The sequence below is a fragment of the Piliocolobus tephrosceles genome, chromosome X, assembly GCF_002776525.5.
Source record: "Piliocolobus tephrosceles isolate RC106 chromosome X, ASM277652v3, whole genome shotgun sequence".
Taxonomy (NCBI): domain Eukaryota; kingdom Metazoa; phylum Chordata; class Mammalia; order Primates; family Cercopithecidae; genus Piliocolobus; species Piliocolobus tephrosceles.
The window spans coordinates 18841173-18855654 of NC_045455.1; the positions used below are offsets into that span (position 1 = coordinate 18841173).

The 14482-nt window shown below is 40.2% G+C and overlaps 1 protein-coding gene across 1 annotated transcript in view; it reads left to right on the plus strand.

Moving 5' to 3' along the window:
* LOC113219596 (multidrug resistance-associated protein 4-like) overlaps window positions 1–14482 on the plus strand; it is a 287215-nt gene that overhangs the window by 211146 nt on the left and 61587 nt on the right. The window contains exon 21 of the mRNA XM_026446541.2: window positions 11425–11575. Within this exon, the coding sequence (XP_026302326.1) occupies window positions 11425–11575 (151 nt within the window). The remainder of the gene's footprint in view (window positions 1–11424; window positions 11576–14482) is intronic.

Genomic DNA, 14482 nt, shown 5'->3' on the forward strand with positions numbered 1-14482 from the left:
TATAGAAAACTGTGTTTTATATTTATTCACATATTTGTCCTTTCCAGTGCTCTTTCTTTCTTTCTGAAGTCTGGGCTTCCATCTGGTATCACTTTCCTTAGGCCTGAAGAACTTCTTTTCAGGATGATCTGCTGGAAACCTTCTCCTAGCTTTTGCCCATCTGAGCATGTGTTTATTTCACCTTCATTTTTAATGATCTTTTCAACAGATGGAAGATTCTAGATTGACAGTTTTTTTTTTTTTTTTGCCTTTTCTTGGTATTGTACATATATCACATCATTGTCTTCTTCCTTCGTTGTTTCTGATGAGCAACCATCATTATTATATAAGCTTATTGCACTATACACTATGTCTCTTTTCGTGGCTACTTTTTAAAACAATTTCCTCTTTGTCTTTGAGTTTTTGCTGTTTGACTAGATGTGTTTAGTATCCTTCTTGGGGTTAATGAGCTTCTTCAATAGATGGGTTGGTATTTTTATTTAATTTTGGAAAATTAGGAGTCTTTATGTTTTGATACACTTCTCTTTTCTTTCTCTTTTAACTCCTTAACTTCTGGGACTGAAAATGATAGTATGTTAGACTGTTTGGTGTAGCTCCAAGATCTGGGGTGTTGCATTCTGGTCTTTTAGTCTTTTTTATTTTTGTCGTTCATTTGAATAATTTGTATTGCTCTGTCGTTAGGATCATTGATTCTTTCTCTTATCCCAGTCTGCTGCCAGCCCATTGAATGTGTGTGTGTGTGTGTTTTTTTTTTCTTTCATAGAGATGGGATCTCACTATGTTGTCCCAGCTGGTCTCAAACTCCTCAAGCAATCCTCTTCCCTCCTCAAGCAAACCTCAGTGCTGGGATTATAGGCATGAGCCACTGTACCTGGCCAAATGTGGTTTTTTTGATATTCAATTTTTTGTTTATAGAATTTTCATTTGGTTTGCTCTTATAGTTTTCATCTTTTTTATGTTTGTTGACCAATTGAATATCATTTGGATAAGCACCTATTTAAGTGTCTTAACAATTTTTCTATTGAGTACTCTGGGTTTTTGTTTTTTCTTGTTTGTAGAATTGTTTATATACTCTGAATTGCAGATACCTTCTTCTGTACTAGTGTTTATCTTTTCAGTCCTGTAATATGTGTTTTCATAAACATACTTATCAATCTTTTCCTTTATGGTTATTGATTTTTGTGTTCTGTTGAAAAAAATCTGTATCTATTTCAGTGTCTTATTTCTTCATTTATCTATTAGTTTTCCATAAGTTACTGAGGTACAGGTGGTATTTGGTTACATGACTAAACTCTTTAATGGTGATTTGTGAGATTTTGATGCACCCATCACCCGAGCAATATACACTGCACCATATTTGTAGTCTTTTATCCCTCGCCCTCCTCCCACTCTCCCCCCTAAACCCCCAAAGTCTATTGTATCATTCTTATGCCTTTGCAACCTCATAGCTTAGCTGCCACATAGCAATGAGAACATACAGTGTTTGGTTTTCCATTCCTGAGTTACTTCACCTAGAATTATAGTCTCCAGTCTCATCCAGGTCACTGCCAATGCTGTCAATTCATTCCTTTTTATGGTTGAGAAGTATTCCATCATATATGTATACACATACATATATATATACACATACACACACACACCCATATATATACATATCTATCTATCTATCTATATCTCACAGTTTCTTTATCCACTCCTTGATTGATCGGCATTTGGGTTGGTTCCACGATTTTGCGATTGTGAATTGTGCTGCTATAAACATGCATGTGTAGGTATCTTTTTCAAATAATGACTTCTTTTCCTCTAGGTAGATACCCAGTAGTGGGATTGCTGGATCAAATGGTAGTTCTACTTTTAGTTCTTTTCTTTTCTTTTTTTTTTTTTTTGATACGGTGTCTCGCTTTGTCACCCAGGCTAGAGTGCAGTGGCGCAATCTTGGCTCACTGCAAGCTCCGCCTCCCAGGTTCACGTCATTCTCCTGCCCCAGCCTTCCGAGTAGCTGGGACTACAGGCGCCTGCCACCAGGCCCGGCTCATTTTTTGTATTTTTAGTAGAGATGGGGTTTCACCGTGTTAGCCACGATGGTCTCGATCTCCTGACCTCGTGATCCGCCCACCTCGGCCTCCCAAAGTGCTGGGATTACAGGCGTGAGCCACCGCGCCCGGCCTACTTTTAGCTCTTTGCGGAATCTCCACACTGTTTCCTGAGCGGCTGTACTAGTTTACATTCCCACCAGCAGTGTAGAAGTGTCCCCTGATCACTGCATCTGCGCCAGCATCTACTGCAGCATCTACTGTTTTTGGATTATGGCCATTCTTGCAGAAGTGAGGTGGTATCACATTGTGGTTTTGATTCTCATTTCCCTAATCATTAGTGATAGTGAGCATTTTTTAATATGTTTGTTGGCCATTTGTATATCTTCTTTTGAGAATTTTCTATTCATGTCTGTAGTCCACTTGCTGATGGAATTGTTTGTTTGTTTCTTACTGATTTGTTCAAATTCATTGTAGACTCTGGATATTACTCCTTTGTCAGCTGTATATCGATTATGAAGATTTTCTCCCATTCTGTGTGTTGTCTCTTTCCTCTGCTGAATATGCCTTTTGTGGTGCAAAAGCTCTGTAGTTCAATTAAGTCCCAACTGTTTATCTTTGTTTTTATTGCATTTGCTTTTGGGTTCTTAGTCATGAAATCCTTGCCTAAACTAATGTCTGGAAAGGTTTTTCCAATGTTATCTTCTAGAATTTTTATAGTTTCCAGGTCTTAGATTTAAGTCTCTAATCCATCTTGAGTTGATTTCTGTATAAGGTGAGAGATAAGGATCCAGTTTCATTCTCCTACATGTGGCTAGCCAGTTATCCCAGCACCATTTGTTGAAAAGGGTGTCCTTTCCCCACTTTATGATTTTGTTTGCCTTGTCAAAGATCAGTTGGTTGGAAGTATTTGGGTTCTCTATTGTGTTCCATTGGTCTATGTGCCTAGTTTTTATACCAGAACCATGCTGTTTGGTGACCATGGCCTTATAGTACAGTTTGAAAGCAGGTAGTGTGATGCTTCCAGATTTGTTATGTTTGCTTAGACTTGCTTTGGCTATGCGGCGTCTTTTTTGGTTCCATATGAATTTTAGAATTTTTTTTTTTAATTCTCTGCAGAATGATGGTGGTATTTTGATGGGGATTGCATTGAATATGCAGATTGCTTTTGGCAGTATGATCATTTTCACAATATTAATTCTATCCATCCATGAGCATGAGATGTATTTCCATCTATTTGCGTTGTCTATGTCTATTTCTTCCAGCAGTGTTTTATAGTTTTCCTTGTAGAGGTCTTTTGATTCCTTGGTTAGGTATATTCCTAAGTATTTTATTTTATTTTATTTTTTGCAGCTATTGTAAAAGTGGTTTAGTTCTTGATTTGATTATCTACTTGGTTCCTGTTGGTGTATAGAAGAGCTACTGATTTGTGTACATTAATCTTGTATCTGGAAACTTTGCTGAATTCTTTTATTGTCTGCACAGAGTCCTGTGATGCGAACCTCACAGAGACCTCTGTGGGTCTCTCAGCCATGGATACCAGCACCTGTTCCGTTGGAGGTGGTAGGGGGATGCAATGGACTCCATGACGGTTCTTAGCTTTGGTTTAATGCTCTATTTTTGTACTGGTTGGCCTCCTGTCAGAAGGTGGCACTTTCCAGAGAGCATCAGCTGTGGTAGTATGACAAGGAACCAGCAGTGCGCAGGACCCTAGGACTCCCAGGATTATATGCCCTTTGTCTTCCACTACCAGGGTGCGTAGGGAAGGACCATCAGGTGTGGGGCAGGACTAGGCATGTCTGAGCTCAGGCTCTTCTTGGGTGGGACTTGCTGCAGAGTATTTGGGGTGTCTCCCAGGTCCTGCAGTAGCAGTCCACTTCCTTCAAACAGTCTGTGGCTCCTCTTGGGATTGCTGGTTTGTTCTTGCAGTCAATCTGGAGCTAAAGTTCACAATGCAAGCCTCCGCACACTGCTCCGTCAGTCCGAGTCAGAGCTGCAGTCTAGTCCTGCCTCTCGTCTGCCATGATCCCACCTTTTGGGACTGGCTTTTTTTTTCTTTCCTTTTCTTTTTTTTTTTTTTTTGAGACAGAGTCTCACTGTCAGCCAGGCTGGAGTGCAGTGGCATGACCTCAGCTCACTGCAGCCTTCCTCTCTTAGGTTCCAGCCCCGGTATCTTCTTGCCACTATTTATATAATCATGTGATTCTTCCTGTTTCATTAACCTGATAAATAGCATTCATTGATTAATTGTCAGATCTTAAATCAGGCTTGCATTACTGGTATAAACACAGTTTATAAAGTATAATTTTTTTTTATGTTCTTACATTCAGTGTATTTAGTATGTTATTTAGTGTTTTGGTTTTTTTTTTCTTTTTTTCTTTTTCACCCAAGCTGGAGTGCAGTGGCGTGATCTAGGCTTCTGGTTTCAAGTGATTCTCCTGCTTCAGCCTCCCAGGTAGCTGGGATTACAGGTGCCTGCCACCACGCCTGGCTAATTTTTGTACTTTTAGTAGAGACAGGGTTTCGCCATGTTGGCCAGGCTGGTCTCAAACTCCTGACCTTTTGATCTGCCCTCCTCGGCCCCCCAAAGCGCTGGGATTACAGGTGTGAGCCACTGTGCCCGGCCTTAGTGTTCTTAAAACAGTTTTGTTTATAATTTTCCTTTCTTTGGTTTTTATATCAGGATAACGCTGGATTTCATTTCTCTGGAAGAATTTGATAAAACTCATGCAAAATCATCTGTGACCCATCTTGGTTTTTTCTGTGGGAAATTTTTGTGTTGTGAATTCATATTCTTAAATTCAATAATAGAATTATTCAGATTTAGGTTTTTTATTATGTCAGTCTTTGCCTATCGTTTTTCCAGAAATATGCCTTTTACATCAAAATGTTTATTTTATTTATTGGAACAGTGTTTATTATATATTCTTTTTAATGCCTATAGTACCTCTTCTGTTGTTCCCTGTTAATTCATGATAATGATGATTTTCCTCTCTTTTTATCTTAGTCTTTTCGAAGTTTATTGATTTCATCAGTTTTTTTATATAATGAGGCTTTGGGTTTGTTGATTTTTCTCCTTCAAATTAATTTTCTATTTAATCATTTTCTCCTTCTTTCTAATTTCCATTTTTCTCAGATTTTAATTTATTATGCTACTATTTTTCTGTCTTTGTAAGGTTTATTTTTAGATCCTTTACTTTTAGCCTGTCTTTAAAAAAAAAAAAAGTTTGAAGGAATAATTTTACTTGTAAACAGCATTAGTTGCAGTCCTGAAATTTTAATATTATTAGGTTTTCATTTTCTTTTATTTGGAAAGTTTCTAATTTTGTTGTTATTTCTTTGAAACAGGTGTTATATAGAAGTATATTGCTGAATTCCTAACATTTCTAGTTACATTTCTAATTACATTGATTTCTTGTTAAACCCACTTATGTCAGAATATAGTCTGTATAATTTTCGTCTCTTGAAGTTTGCTGATACTTGCTTTATGGCATAATAAAGATGCACTTGAAAAGTGTGTATTATGCAGTTATTGGCTATGGTGTTGTAGCCTTTAGGTCATCATTAGGTCAAGTTTATTAACCATGTTTTCAAATTTTCTCTATTGATTTTTATGTGCTTGTTATATCAGTTATTAAGATAAGTGGGTTAAAACTTATTTTTATTTCTACTGTTATATGCCTTTTTTTAAGGTGTTTATTTTTAAGGTAGCATATAGATGGACTTCAGCCTTGAATTTCATAATAAACATTAACATGGAAAAAATGTACAAAGGAAACCATCTATCAGTGGCATATACTGACCACCAAGGAAGGAGGAGGTGCACCACGTTGCTCTAATGCCTCACACCATTCACTTTTCATGGGAATTAGCTGGGACTCAGGATTAAGCGCTAACTGAAGTCCAACACAGGTACCAGCGCTGGATGTGAAAAGATCAGATCAGCATATTAGCGATGAAAGGAGTGATTAATGTATCCCAAGGGAAAGTACAAGTTTAGAAAAGCTTAGAGAATGTTTGTTTAGATCTTGTCATACACAGAAGACATACCAACACTCCATAAAGTTCTGATTTAAAGGCATTCACTGGGTTGGATGAGGTCAAACAAACAAACAAACAAAAAAACAGGTAATAAAGTAGAGATCTCCCCAGGTGGGACCTGGGAACCGGAGTTGACCTCTGAACTCCCTGAGGCAGGTGAGGTGCTGCAGTAGCACATAATTTACATCTGCTGACTTAGTGCGGATGCTGTCAGTATTTGGGCTTAGGAGCTTACATTTAAGTGTCTTCCATATTGTCCCTTTTGCTTCTATTCATCCTGTAATTGAAGGTAATGATAATGACTTGACAGAATTACATTTTTATTTCTTAATATTCTTATAGGTTTGTATACCCTGTTCATAATTTTAGTAGCTCCAGAAGAAATCCTGTATTAGCCAGGAGCACAACCTGTTATGTTAGTCATTTCATTGAGAAGTGGTTTTTTTTTTTTTTTGAGGCAGAGTCTTGCTCTGTCACCCAGGCTGGAGGGCAGTGGCACGATCTCGGCTCACTGCAACCTCCGCCTCCTGGGTTCAAGTGTTTCTCCTGCCTCAGCCTCGCAAGTAGCTGGGATTGCAGGAATGCACCACCACACCCAGCTAATGTTTTGTGTTTTTAGTAGAGATGGGGTCTTGCCATGTTGCCCAGGCTGGTGTCGAGCTCAGGCAATCTGCTTGCCTTGGCCTCCCGGAGTGTTAGGATTACAGGTGTGAGCCACCACACCCAGCCAGTTTTTTGTTTGTTTATTTGTTTTTGGTTTTAGTCTCATGTGTTCCCAAAATAAATAAGCAGAAGAATTTCTCCTGCCACCATATCAGTAAACACCTTACTGATCAAAAATTAGCTGGCAATTTTTTTCTCTGTAAATCAGAAGAAAATCTTGCCATATTTCTCACCAAGAAGTGAACCCTGCTTTGTTTATTGCACCTAAGTTTTGTCTTCTGCAAAGTCAGTAATCGTTTAAAGCAATCTGGACAATTTGTACTCATCACAACTTAGAACACAATTCTTAAGTGGTTGACAGCAGAATTAAAAGCTTTCCATTTCCTATGAGGTGTTAGCAATCTTAATGATCATTATTTTATGTTTTAATACCATAAACAAATCATGAAACTACCATCTACTGATTAAGTGGCCTCATGATTAAATACATATTTCATCTTGTACCTAATAGAAGGATGACAGAGAGAGGGAGAGTTCAAATAAGGAATAGAATGAGCCAGAAGGATGGATGGCATATTTATTTGCAGAAAATAGGAATACATTTTTACTGCTGTTTATAGAAAACATGTTCACTGGCTCAGGCTTCACAAAGACTAGCTGGAACAGAATCCCACAGAATGAAGTTTAAAGTAAATAGTGGATAGATACCTAAAAATTTCTCCAGGACTCAAAGCAGTTTGGTGGTTAAATGCCAAACAGGCATTGTAGTTAAAATTATGCTTGTTAAAAGAATATGTTCCATTCTGTAATGTTCGGATACAAAATTAATTCTAGAAGAGTCTGCCTGGGGAAATGTTACATTTTTCACTGCCATTCAAATATAGATATTGAATATGAAATGTATTCAGCCTTCATTTTGCATCCTGAGGTTTTATATATTTATTAAAATGTGGTTCTTTTTTTCTTAAGTCATTTTGTTTTCTGGGTCTAGAACTCATCTTTTTATGACTTTTAAATGTAAACAGTAATTCTTAAATCAGTACGTGTTGCCATGTTCTGTTAGCAAATATTTTAAGACTTTTTAAAGATCAGCTCTTCTTTTGAGCTGAGAAGTCTGTTATATCCTAATTAGCTGGGAGCCTGGGAGTGGTCACCTCATTGAGAGACCAGATATAACTACACACACACACCCCCCACCACACACAAACACCACACACACCCCAACACACACACACCACACACACACACACCACACACCAACACACACACCACACACACCCCACACACCACACACACACCCCCACACACACACCACACACACACACCCACACCACACAAAATAACCTAAAAAACTAGAAGATACAGAAAACAAAAATATAAAATTTAAAAATATAAAAAATATAAAAATGCAGGTATATTTAGGTATTAAATTTTTTAAGAATATGAATCATGTATGTAGGATATAGTATCTTAGGAGAACAGGCGTAAGGTCAGTATGACTGAATTTTCTGTCTTTGAGGAAGTTACTGAATCTCTCTGAGACTCAGTTTCCTCCTGTGTAAATGGAGATGATAATCCCTCCTATATAGATTTGATATGAGAGTGAAGTTAGATAATGGATGTGAAATACATATGTACTACGATTTGGATATAAGCAAGCCTTATGACATGTTGCCTCTTCTTGGTTTTGGGGAGGGTAAGGCAATTGTACCTTTCTTTGGCTGTCAGCTAGGTACAGAAAATTGTGGGTGGCCTAGTGGGCCAGATGCTGGGCTAGTGGGTCGAGATGCAGGTGGTGGTGCTGAGAAGACACACCCAGAATTGCCTGTGTTCCCACAGCAAGCAAACTGTGATTGTGACCCACAAGTGACTATTCATGCTGTACTTTCTGGTTGTCTGTTAAACCCACCTGGGAAAATCAATTGTAAGTCTTCCTTAGAAACCTCTACAAAATGTACATGTATTGCTCCTTATATTTCTTTGGTTTTGTTTGTTTTGTTTTTTGAGACATAGTCTCTCTTTCTCATCTGGTCTGGAGTACGGTGGCGCCATCTCGGCTCACTGCAACCTCCGGCTCCCAGGTTCAGGTGGTTCTTCTCCCTCAGCCTCTCGAATGTGCAGCACCACACCTGGCTGATTTTTTTGAGACCAGGCTAGTCTCAAACTCCTGACCTCAGGTGATCCACCCGCTTGGCCTCCCAAAGTGCTGGGATTACAGGCGTGAGCCACCAAACCTGGCCTCTCCTTATATTTCTGTAGCATTCTGTACTTTCTGCTGAAGTCATGTACTTTTATGTAAGACAGTGAACTTTGGAGGCCTCAGAGCATGTGTAATGTGAATCTGCATGCCCCTCACTGTTCAGTCCTTCTCAAGAAGCAAGTGTTGGCCGGGCGCGGTGGCTCAAGCCTGTAATCCCAGCACTTTGGGAGGCCCAGACGGGCGGATCACGAGGTCAGGAGATCAAGACCATCCTGGCTAACACGGTGAAACCCCGTCTCTACTGAGAAAAAATACAAAAACCTAGCAGGGCGACGTGGCGGGCGCCTGTAGTCCCAGCTGTAAACCCAGGAGGCGGGGCTTGCAGTGAGCTGAGATCCGGCCATTGCATTCCAGCCTGGGCGGCAGAGCAAGACTCTGTCTCAAAAAAAAAAAAAAAAAAAAAGAAGCAAGCGTTGCAGTTTCAGAGTAGGTAGGGACTAACTTGAGTTGCACTCATATTTCCCGAAGCCATGATATATCATGTTTCCTAGTAAAGATGAATACTGAAATGAGCATCATCCAGTGTCTTGGGTTTTTATGTTTTTGTATTACCTTTTAGACCAAGGTAATTTCCAAAGATAACGTCACCTTGCTGGGTGAGGTGATGGGTAAATGAACTTTTACAGGCCCGTTAACACAGTGCCTTCCATCCAGAAACAACTCATAAATTTCATTTGCTATTGTTATCATCACGTGCCTCTGAAATAGACATTTGAAATACTCTCCTAATGGCGGAAAATTTAATGCATATCTAAGCGTTAAAGCTAAAAAAAAACGCTGTTAGACATTTTAAGTTGTTTTATTGTTATCAAACCTCTTCCTCAATGCTACTAAACATAAGATAAATAGAAGGCAAAAATTTCTGACAATACAAATTTCAATATATTGTAATTTTAAAAGTCTCAGATCTTTTAAAACATGTAAAAATTTTATTACATTTCTCTTATCTATTCTTTATTGGGCATGTTAATGAACTCTAATTTCTTATGTAAGTGTGTTTGGAGGAAAAATTAAAGACAAATTCAAGGATTGTATCTTGATCAATAAAAAGCTAGCCATATGCTGGGACAAGCTAAAATGTAGTGGCTGACGATGCATGCTCCCTGGCGCTGTGACTGCTGCTGTGTGTTCTTGATCAAGTTACTTTTTTCTCCCTGTGCCTCAGTGTCTCCATCTGTAAAATGGTGTAGTAATACTACTTCATAGGGATATTGTGAGATTTTTTTTTTCTTTTTTTTTTTTTTTCTGAGACGGAGTCTCGCTCTGTCACCCGGGGTGGAGTGCAGTGGCTGGATCTCAGCTCACTGCAAGCTCCACCTCCTGGGTTCCCACCATTCTCCTGCCTCAGCCTCCCGAGTAGCTGGGACTACAGGCGCCCGCCACCTCGCCCGGCTAGTTTTTTGTATTCTTTAGTAGAGACGGGGTTTCACTGTGTTAGCCAGGATGGTCTCGATCTCCTGACCTCGTGATCCACCCGTCTTGGCCTCCCAAAGTGCTGGGATTACAGGCTTGAGCCACCGCGCCCGGCGTAGATTTAAGCAAGTTGATACATGTGTATTTAATATACAGCCAGATACACAATCAGCATTCAGTAAATATTAGCAAAGGATAGATACCAAGAGAGATGACTCCCCACTTCCAAAGGTGAAGATTTAAATTATTTCCTTTTTTTCTGAGCTCTGAATTTGCAATTAGTCACTTCCTTATCCCGTGCATAGCTGAGGCTTCTGGGTTTCTTGTCTGTGATGCCTGCTTGCTCGTTGCCCTGATGACATCAACTGACTCATGGTAGTTTGGGATTCAAATTCTACTCTGAATCTCAGTTTTCTCATCGGCTAAATAGGGAAAGTCATAATGCCTGACTCATGGGGCTGGTGAGTGTATCAAAAGAACTAATGGGGGCCTGGTGTGATGGCTCACGCTTGTAATCCCAGCACTTTGGGAGGTAGAGGTGGGCAAATCACTTGAGATCAGGAGTTCGAGACCAGCCTGGCCAATATGGTGAAACCCCCATCTCTACTAAAAATACAAAAATTAGTCGGGCGTGGTGGCATGCACCTGTAGTCCCTGCTACTCAGGAAACTGAGGCAGGAGAATCACTTGAACATGGGAGCGGGAGGCTGCAGTGAGAGGAGATGGCACCACTGCACTCCAGCCTGGGTGACAGAGCAAGACTCCATCTCAAAAAAAAGAAAAAGAAAAAAAAAATTAAGGGAGAAGTTCATATCATAGTGTTTGGCACGTGGCAGGCATGTAATAGATGTCATCAGGACCACCTATACTGTTGTTATTCCTTTGGATGGAAAAGCAGTCCCTGGTACTGCAGTAAGTCTTTTGAGGAAAGAAGTGTAATCCTAACAACAACTCACGAAAGCATTTTTGAAAAGAATACATGATAAGGAAAACCCGCATCTACTTCTGTTTCAGACATTGCTACAAGTGGTTGGTGTGGTCTCTGTGGCTGTGGCTGTGATTCCTTGGATCGCAATACCCTTGGTTCCCCTTGGAATCGTTTTCATTTTTCTTCGGCGATATTTTTTGGAAACGTCAAGAGATGTGAAGCGCCTGGAATCTACAAGTGAGTATGGAAACTCGGGTTGGTATAGACATGCTAGCTAGCTTCCGTTTATGCCATAGTTACAGAGACCCCCTGAAATTCGGCAGACTCTGTCTTCCAGAATTTCTCTAACGTTAGGTAATCGAACATATTGGCCATCATGAATTATTGTGTCCCTTAGAGCATATGGAATTGATAGCATGCAACGTGCAACTTTGCAATTTGGAACAAGGAAGGAGTGAAGGACATATGGGGAATAATGTTCTACAGGAATGTCAGCACCATGAAGACAGGGACTCTTCGTGTCTTATTTATGACATACTTCCTTACACAAAGCTGGCATTTAATGAAACATTTTTCTTAGAAATAAAATATTTGATCATGGTGGAACTAATATAGAAGGAATATAATTAGGGTGTTTTTCTTTTCCTGAAGATGTTAAAATGACAAGGAAATGAGAAGGATGGAGAAAGGAAAAGAGGTGTCAGAAGCACTGTATTTGGTAAATTTATGACTTTTGCAAACTCACAAAATGGCTAGGAAGCTACAGTTTTAAACGTTTTGAAAAGATAAGCATGGTTATTTTCAGTTGTCCATTTGTTACCAGCGGTGCTTGTTCTGATGTCACTGTTTGAGGTTTCTCCCCCTCAGGCTGTTTATATATATATGGACACTGAAAATAATCCCCTTAGATCACAAGGAGAGATATCAGTTTAGAAAACATATAGTCTGTTGCTCTATTCAATTTCCTAGTTTTGGAATCATGAGGAAGACATTTTATGATTAATCACTCTATTCCACATGTAATCGCAGAGGCGAAATAATCCAGAGTTCATCTCATTATGCATGCACAAATTAACATATTTCATCATTGTTAAAACACAAACTCATAAGAAAAGTAGAATTGCTCTACTTTTTAATAAAAGGTATAAGGATAATAGCCAAAAAGTAAAGAAGGAAGATATTTGTATCAGAAAAGCTCCACTGTAGATAGTTACTGCAAATGAATGCCAACTCAGCCCTCTGGAAGCCATGCCTAGAAGAGAAACATTGAGTCCTATCATTTTCAGTATCTTCTACTGAGTGGGAAATAGAAGCTTATCAGGACAAAGCAGTCTTTCGTTGTGATGTATATATGTTTCTCTTTTAACAATGAACTTTTTTGTTTGTTTGTTTTTTGAGATGGAGTCTTGCTGTTGCCCAGACCGGAGTGCAATGGCGCAATCTCGGCTCACTGCAACCTCCGCCTCCTGGGTTCAAGCATTTCTCATGTCTCAGCCTCCCAAGTAGCTGGGATTATAGGTGTGCACCACCACACCCCACTATTTTTGTATTTTTAGTAGAGACGGAGTTCCACCATGTTGGCCAGGCTGGTCTTTAACTCCTGGCCTCAAGTGATCCGCCCGCCTCAGCTTCCCAAAGTGCTGGAACTGCAGGCATGTACCACTGCACCTGGCCAACAGCGAACTCTTAAGAGGCATTTATCCTTAGTGTCTGCATGAAGTGGAATGGGTGACAGTCCATAAAAGTTGTAGAAAAACTTTTCAATCATCAAGAAAACCAGCTAAGCTACCATGAGGTCTAGTCTTGTAAGGTTTTCAGTGGGCAGGCCGAGCAGTGGAGCTCACATGTGAGTAACACTTGGCCAATAGGACTTGCTAGGGAAGGCAGAGTATAATTGCTGAGAGACCTTCCTTGTGCAGGTCACCGGCCCTAGCCAGTGTTGTGTGTGGACAGCAAGGCTGTGCGGGCATTTTATGGTTTGGGCCTGCTCATGAAATGAAGTTATCCGAGAGTCTTGTTTTAAGGGCGTCTGTGGTATGTTGAAGGAAGCAGTTGTTCCAGAAGAAACATCTTGACGTAGACTTCTGTCTGTGTCAAGAGCCACATCCGATCCATGTGGATGTGCAGAAAAGGGGACTTAGGAAGGCTTTTTGGGAAGTAGTGTAGGGTTTTCTCTCTCTAATTTCAGCATGTACCCTAAAGCTTGAAAACATTTTCATGTGGAGATTCTGACAACTTTATCATGGCCCCTGAGGCATGTTTGGGTGTTCCTGTACCCGCTTGGCTGTAACAATGAGTTAAATATGCATGTTTCTTTCTCCATGCCCTCAGATCACCAACTATGGGGGCTGGTTGGTTGGAACTATTTATTGTTATCCATCCAGGGTGGTGGGTCTCTACCATAAATCACAGTTCCACTGTTTCTCCTCAGCAGCAGTGGATCCTGTTTTTTGAGACCACTGCTGGAGTGACCAGCTGAAAGCAGGATGCCTGATTGCCATGGCAGGGAGGCATAACTCAGCTTCATCCTTGTGCCCTCAAGGATTTCCAAAGCCTCAGTCGGACTGCCTCACTGCCTCTGGAGCCATAGCTGGCATTTAAGGAATCTTAGTAACAAATCTGGGCCAGATGTGGTGGCTCACACCTGTAATCCTGGCACTTTGGGAGGCCGAGGTGGGCGGATCACCTGAGATCAAGAGTTTGAGACCAGCCTGACTAACATGGAGAAAGCCTGTCTCTATTAAAAATACAAAATTAGCCGGCATGGTAACACATGCCTGTAATCCCAGCTACTCAGGAGGCTGAGGCAGGAGAATCACTTGAACCCGGGAGGCAGAGGTTCAGGTGAGCCAAGATCACACCATTGCACACACTCCAGCCTGGGTAACAAGAATGAAACTAAAAAAAAAAAAAAAAAAAAAAATCTGCAGTTGATCATTTTATTTTTGCACAAGTGACCATATCAACAGTCAGTCATAGAGAAGTGCATAAAAACCGGAATGGCATTTGGTTGCATTTCTCCAGCCACTTCCACTCATTTGGCAATGCCTGAAATGTGAAGCCGTATCCAATTTCTGTTGGTAAAGATATTGTGATCCGCTAGCAATGTCTGCCATGGGCGTGAACCCATGTGTCCCATGTTTT